Below are 7,755 nucleotides of genomic sequence, written 5' to 3'. Positions count from 1 at the left end.
ACAGCGAGGCCTGGCATGCTACAGTCCCTGGGATCACAGTCAGACACAACGGAGTGACTGAACTGAATATGCTGAAATCTGCTAATACTGTTTTAGGATATTTGCTTTTATTAGGTTTGATTTTTAATTTTTTTGTTTGTGCTTTTGTCAAATTCAGGGAATCAAAAAGTTATAAAACAAAATGTGCTACCCTTAAAATTTTTTTTTAATAATTTATTTTTGGCTGTCCTGGATCTTAGTTGCTGCACAGGCTTTTCTCTAGTTGCAGTGAGGAGGGCTACTCACTTGTTTGGGTGTGCTGGCTTCTCATTTTCGTGGCTTCTCTTGTTGTGGAGCACTGGCTCTAGGGTGCAGGGTCTTCAGTAGTTGCGGGTCCCAGGCTTTAAGGCACAGGCTCAATAATTATGGCACACAGCTCAGCTGCTCCATGGCGTGTGGGATCTTCCCGGATCAGGGATTGAACGGGTGTCCCCTGCACTGGCGGGTGGACTCCTCCCCACTGAGCCATCAGAGAAGCCCAATTTGCTACCCTTTGTGATGGTCTGGAATAGTTCAAATTATATTGAAATACATCTTAGTTTTTAAAAGAATACTATAAAAAAAACATTTTGAGTACTCTTGCCTGGAAAATTCCATGGACAGAGGAGCCTGGTAGGCTGCAGTCCATGGGGTCGCTAAGAGTCGGGCACGACTGAGCGACTTTACTTTCACTTTTCACTTTAATGCATTGGAGAAGGAAATGGCAACCCACTCCAGTGTTCTTGCCTGGAGAATCCCAGGGACGGGGGAGCATGGTGGGCTGCCGTCTATGGGGTTGCACAGAGTCGGACACGACTGAAGCGACTTAGCATCAGCCGTAGCAAGGGACATTTAAATATGAACTGGATATTTGTTGCTTTAATGACTTTTGTGTGAAAACTGTGATTATGCCAGTCTTCACCTGAGAACATGCATGCTGAAGTATTTAGGGGTGAAGCGTCAGAATGTCTGACTTGAAAATGATCAGCAAAAAAGAAAATATGTTCTCAGTAACTATGGGGTTTTTGAAGCTTTAACAGACTAACTGGACTTGGCTTTGCAGCAGGAAGATCTTTAATAACCTTCTAAACTCTATGTGCTGTGTATTTATAGTCGCTCAATCGTGTCTCTTGGTGATCCCATGAACTGTAGCCCGCCAGGCTCCTCTGACCATGGGGATTCTCCAAGTAAGAATACTGGAGTAGATTGCCATGCCCTCTTCCAGGGGATCTTTCCAACCCAGGGATAGAACCCAGGAATTCCACATTGCAGGCAGATTCTTTACCATCTGAGCCACCAGGGAAGCCCAAACATATTGCAGTGGGAAGCCTATCCCTTCTCCAGAGGAACTTCCCAACCCAGGAATCGAACCGGGGTCTCCTGATTGCAAATGGGTTCTTTACCATCTGAACTACCAGCCACCTAATTCTGCTATTCTTATGGTCTGCTGAGGCTCCATATCGATAACCTCAGATACACAGATGACACCACCATTATGGCAGAAAGTGAAGAGGGACTGAAGAGCCTCTTGATGAAAGTGAAAGAGGAGAGTGAAAAAGTTGGCTTAAAAATCAACATTCAAAAAACTAAGATCACGGCATCCAGTCCCATCATTTCATGGCAAATAGATGGGGAAAAAATGGCAACAGTGACAGACTTTATTTTCTTGGGCTCCAAAATCACTGCAGATGGTGACTGCAGCTGTGAAATTAGAAGATGCTTGCTCCTTGGAAGAAAAGTTATGACCAACCTAGATAGCACATTAAAAAGCAGAGATATTACTTTGCTGACAAAAGTCTAATCAAAGCTATGGTTTTCCAGTAGTCATGTATGGATGTGAGAGTTGGACTATAAAGAAAGCTGAGTGCTGAAGAATTGATGCTTTTAAACTGCAGTGATGAAGAAGACTCTCAATTGAGAGTCCCTTGGACTTCAAGGAGATCCAACCATCCTAAAGGCAATCAGTCCTGAATATTCATTGGAAGGACTGATGCTGAAGCCGAAAACTCCAATACCTTGGCCACCTGATGCAAAGAGCTGACTCATTTGAAAACACTCTGATGCTGGGAAAGATTGAAGGCAGGAGAAGGGGCCGACAGAGAATGAGATGGTTGGATGGCATCACCGACTCAGAAGACATGAGTTTAAGCAAGCTTCAGGAGTCGGTGATGGACAGAGAAGCCTGGTGTGCTGCAGTCCATTGGGTTGCAAAGAGTCAAGACACGAGTGAGCAACTGAACTGAACTGATTCAATATTAGCTATTACAATCTGATGAAATGTCCTGGAGTTCAATAGCAGTCATGGTTGCACAACTCTAAATACACTACAACCCACTGAATTGTAGGTAAACCTAATGATACATGGACTACATTTCAATAAAGATGTAATTTTTCAAGTTCAAACTGTTAATGGTATAGGTGAAATATTACTTTCATCACACATTCAACCTGTGGAGTTGAGTCTTCCCTAAAGTCAAACTGTCAATTTTAAGTAGAACTACCAATCTATGGCTCTAAATTTAGTATGTTAGAATATCATGTTAAGAAGTTTTAAAGGTACTGTGTAAAACATATCAGTGGCAAAAAATGGTTGAATAATCATCAGTATAAATTTATCATCCTTACTAGAAACGTGTTGTTAATGGTGGGCTGCTGCTGCTAAGTCCCTTCAGTTGTATCCGACTCTGTGCAACCCCAGAGATGGCAGCCCACCAGGCTCCCCTGTCCCTGGGATTCTCCAGGCAAGAACACTGGAGTGGGTTGCCATTTCCTTCTCCATGCATGAAAGCGAAAAGTGAAAGGGAAGTCTCTGTCGTGTCCGACAATTAGCGACGCCATGGACTGCAGCCTACCAGGCTCCTCCATCCATGGGATTTCCCAGGCAAGAGCACTGGAGTGGGGTGCCATTGTCTTCTCCGTAATGGTGGGCAAGTGACATCAAATCTTAGAGGATTCATTTTACACCTTAATCAGTCAGTTCAGTTCAGTTCAGTCGCTCAGCTGTATTCGACTCTTTGCGACTCCATGAATCACAGCACACCAGGCCTCCCTGTTCATCACCATCTCCTGGAGTTCATTCAAACCTACGTCCATCGAGTTGGTGATGCCATCCAGCCGTCTCATCCTCTGTCGTCCCCTTCTCCTCCTGCCCCCAATCCCTCCCAGCATCAGTCTTTTCCAATGAGTCAACTCTTCACATGAGGTGGCCAAAGTACTGGAGTTTCAGCTTTAGCATCATTCCTTTCAAAGAAATCCCAGGGCTGATCTCCTTTAAAATGGACTGGTTGGATCTCCTTGTAGTCCAAGGGACTACAAAGCATCAATTCTTCGGCGCTCAGCCTTCTTCACAGTCCAACTCTCACATCCATACATGACCACAGGAAAAACCATAGCCTTGACTAGGTGGACCTTTGTTGGCAAAAGTAATGTCTCTGCTTTTGAATATGCTATCTAGGTTTACAACTTAATAAGCAATACTAATTCCCAGGGATCGGGGAGAGAAGAGGGGTACTCTTTCTTTGCACTAAATTTCTTTGAGCCTTGGTTTTCTCATCTAGAAAAATACAGTAATTACAAGCTCATGAGAAACGCTGGGTTGGAGGAAGCACAAACCGGAATCAAGATTGCTGGGAGAAATACCAATAACCTCAGATATGCAGATGACACCATCTGCAGAAAGTGAAGAACTACAGAGCCTCTTGATGATAGTGATAGAGGAGAGTGAAACAGTTGGCTTAAAGATCAACATTTAGAAAACTAAGATTATGGCATCCAGTCCCATCACTTCACGGCAAATAGATGGGGTAACAGTGGGAACAGTGGCTGGCTTTATTTTTCTGGGCTCCAAAATCACTGCAGATGGTGACTTCAGCCATAAAATTAAAAGACGCTTACTCCTTGGAAGGAAAGTTATGACCAACCTAAATAGCATATTGAAAAGCAGAGACATTACTTTGTCAACAAAGGTCCATCTAGTCAAGACTATGGTTTTCCCGTGGTCATGTATGGATGTGAGAGTTGGACTATAAAGAAAGCTGAGTGCAGAATTAATACTTTTGAACTGTGGTGTTGGAGAAGACTCTTGAGAGTCCCTTGGACTGCAAGGAGATCCAACCAGTCCATCCTAAGGGAGATCAGTCCTGGATATTCATTGGAAGGACTGATGTTGAAGCTGAAACTGCAATACTTTGGCTACCTGATGGGAAGAGCTGACTCATTCGAAAAGACCCTGATGCTGGGGAAGACTGAAGGCAGGAGGAGAAGGGAATGACAGAGGATGAGATGGTTGGATGGCATCATCGACTCAATGGACATGGGTTTGGGTGGTCTCTGGGAGTTGGTGATGGACAGGGAGGCCTGGCGTGCTGCGATTCATGGGGTCACAAAGAGTCAGACACGACTGAGCGACTGAACTGAGCTGAACCAAACTCATAATACTGCAAGTCCTGCAGTCCTGGAGGGTACATAGATGTGGGTATCCCAGAGTGAATTCTAGTTGTCTTTATATCAGACCAGTGGAGAGAGGATACAGCTATGTAAGTGCCTGGTACAATCAGTGACAAGTATTTTTATTTGATATTCATGAATAACTGGGCTATTAAGACGAGTGAACAATTTTAGATGAGTAGTTCAGTGGAGTAATTTACTACATGTAGAATATAATGTCATTAGTTTTAAACTCCCTCTTTCCTCTTCCCCATCTGCATGAACACAAAGAGGAATCTAATACTTTCAAACCTGAAATTGGAACACTTAAATTGCACTGTAAGGACAGCCTTCAATTTCCTAATTTTGTGGTATCTGTAGAGATTTACAAATGGGTGGAAAGGGAGAAAGAGAGAGAGATACTGTCATTAAGAACAAAGTTTTGAGGACTTCCCTGGTGGTCCAGTGGTTAAGAGGCTGCACTTTCAATGCCTCCAATGCAGAAGGTACAGGTTCTATCCCTGGTTGGGGAACTAAGATCCTACGTGCACGTTGGCATGGCCAAAAACAACAACAAAAACCCACAAAGTTTTGAGCAAATTGTACTGATTTATTTACAACTGTAATTTATAAAGAGTAACACAAACATCTTTACATTAATATTATGAAAAAAGTCCCATGGCTGAAATGGGCAAAAAATGAGACTTCAGGACATTTCTAAAAGGGGCACCAAAAGAAGGGGGAAAATGCAATACAACAGTCGTAGGGAGTTATAAATATCAAGTATTGTACCAGGTGCAGTTTCATGCAAATGTCTTCAACCACTCAAACTGTTTTTATTTAGATACGAGAATAAAATATCTTGAACTATGTTGCCTTTTATTCACTTGATTTCCTTTAAGTAAATTAAAATAACTGGCTGTAAACAGGATCTATCTGAAGATTTCTATCAACCCCTAGAGATAATCCATGACATTTTAAGACACGGTGGGTTGTGAGGATTTGTTACTTCCCAAACAGATTTTTGTAAGCAGTCATTCCATGACCCCAAATGTGTTCCTGGATTTCTTTCACCAAATGTGTCTAACACAAACCTCAATGAATTAAACTGAGAAAGCTGCAAAATAAAGCAGACCCCTTGCAGTTTTGTCATATTAAGAGAATAAAAATCATTTCAAACCACTAGAACTTTAATAAGAAAACAAAAAACGAGAAAAATATTTCATGAAGTGATGATAAAAACTAGTTTATACAGCTCTCCAATCATCTACCTTTTCTTTAAGTCAGTATTAGTGTGGTCACAGACATAATCTCACAGAAGATAAATCCATCTGTGCTCAGCACCTGTTTTGAAATATCCTAAATCAAATGCTCCTCTTGTAAGAGAGACCAATGACACTTGTAAAAATATAATTTTGTCCCCCAAGTGTTAGTTTTAATCTTAACATGCCTACCTACTTATTATAATGCTTTTAACTGCTCCTTAGATACAATTAAGATGAAGTTTAGTATCTAAAGCACTCAGTGTTAAGACTATTAGCTAATGGTACAAAGATGACTTAGAAACTGATGTTTCAACATTTTACTAGCTGGTCTGAATTTGAGTTGGCTGGAATCTTCATCCATTTTATTAAAAAGATTTCATTCTTTTTTAAGATCAGAAATGGCAAGCTAATTATTGATCTATATAATACTTTTTAGTTTCTGACATTGCTCAGTGGGTAAAACTAAATGTAGCAATTACAGGGGTCTCTTCAGTGAATTCTATCTCTAATTTTCAGTGAAGACATTGCAAATACACATGTGTATGGTTGCTTTTAAATCTGAAACTGATGCATGTTCTCTTAAAACAGCTCTTCAAAACAGAACTGTATTCTGCACCCTTAGTTTATAAGGGCACAGGGTCAGCTACTTTAAAGTCATTTGATAACTGACCTTTATAAGAAATCATTTTACAAAACCAAAAATGCAAAAGAAAATTAAAAAAAATTTAACTGTCCAGAGATTGATTATAATAATTTACACTTTCTTAGACTTGCTATTTAAGCACCCCCATAAGCAAATGAAAGTCTCCAATTAGTATTCAGTCAGGAAAATATGTCCATATTTCTCTTGGTTGCCTTAATTTCTTCTGAAATAATTTTTGTTTACATTAACTTTCCAAAGCATCCAAAACTTTCATGATCTGTTGTTTTATGGCTTTGGTAGCATCTCCTGCATTTGGAATCAAATACCTATGGGGGGAAAAATATATGTTAATAACAGCGCCTTCTGTTGAGGACTCAGATTCCACTTCCAATGGGGAAGTGACCCACAAATCCAGCACAGGTGCCCTCCCATGTACTCCCCGTCATTTATCTCAACATATACTCAAAAGTGCTATTTTGAAAGAAAGAAAATCCAAATGCAAAATGATTTCTTATTGTGTAGAGCAGGGTGGAATGAACTGGAGATCAGGAGTTAGGAGGGCTATATTTGGTTCTAACACAAGCTAAGTGTGAAGATCTGGAAGTCACTCAATCCCTCTGGGCTTCACATTGTTACCTGTAAGATTAAAGATGATTTAGCTTCAACAGCAATGTGGCTACAGCCCTGATGCCAGTCCAAGAACTGTCTGTCACTGGTCCACAAGAAGGCGAGGAGGAGCTTGAATCAGACTGTTAACTAACTACATCATCCAGCACACTGCTTAGTTCACTGAGACTTTTCAAAACAAGAATTTTTTGACGAAGGAAAATAAAAACAGTGACTTACATTCCAAAAAAAGCTCATTTAATTGCAAAGCAGCATGTAGTGCAGCACTGGTGTAGAGTATTCCTAAAGACCTTTCTGTCAAAGTCTGTGAAGTTAGCTATGGCGCTTAATGAAATCATGTGCTAATGCCTAATCCATATATTACAACAAATTTGTAAGGAAAAGATAGCAGGAACACCAATAAAAGTGGTTCAGGTATCCTATTCCACCATCCGTTTCCCCAAAGAGAGAAGCAAATCATGTTTAATAATGAACTAATTCAGTAATTCAGATAATATCATCCTAAGAAAATCTTACCTTTCGATTGCCAAGATTTCTATTCCTGAAGCGCTGCTGTTTCCATACTTGAAGGTAATTAGCTCAGGATGTTTTTTTTTGGATGTTATTTTAACTACAGAATTTAGTGCTTGTCGAGACTGTATGTAGGCCAATCCTTTCCGTGAAAGAATCTCCCTTAAACAGTACATATGTGTTGCAGTAACCAACAGATGACTTGAGAGAGACAAAGATTAAAAAAAACAAAAAGAAATGTCATTCAGAACAGCTGTTACTTCAACA

The 7,755-nt window shown here is 40.6% G+C and overlaps 1 protein-coding gene across 2 annotated transcripts in view; it reads right to left on the bottom strand.

The window, feature by feature from the left end:
- Window positions 1–5,032: 5,032 nt before the first annotated feature.
- TBC1D23 (TBC1 domain family member 23) overlaps window positions 5,033–7,755 on the bottom strand; it is a 55,673-nt gene continuing 52,950 nt past the window's right edge. For both annotated transcript variants that reach the window (XM_069551206.1, XM_069551198.1), the window contains 2 exons: window positions 7,495–7,689; window positions 5,033–6,677 (listed from right to left, as the gene is read on the bottom strand). In XM_069551206.1, coding sequence (XP_069407307.1) covers window positions 6,596–6,677; window positions 7,495–7,689 — 277 coding nt within the window. In that variant the 3' untranslated portion in view covers window positions 5,033–6,595. The remainder of the gene's footprint in view (window positions 6,678–7,494; window positions 7,690–7,755) is intronic.

Source organism: Ovis canadensis, chromosome 1 (genome assembly GCF_042477335.2).
Source record: "Ovis canadensis isolate MfBH-ARS-UI-01 breed Bighorn chromosome 1, ARS-UI_OviCan_v2, whole genome shotgun sequence".
Taxonomy (NCBI): Eukaryota; Metazoa; Chordata; class Mammalia; order Artiodactyla; family Bovidae; genus Ovis; species Ovis canadensis.
Note: the sequence above shows the minus strand (reverse complement) of the source record. Positions and strands in the feature narration are given on the sequence as shown.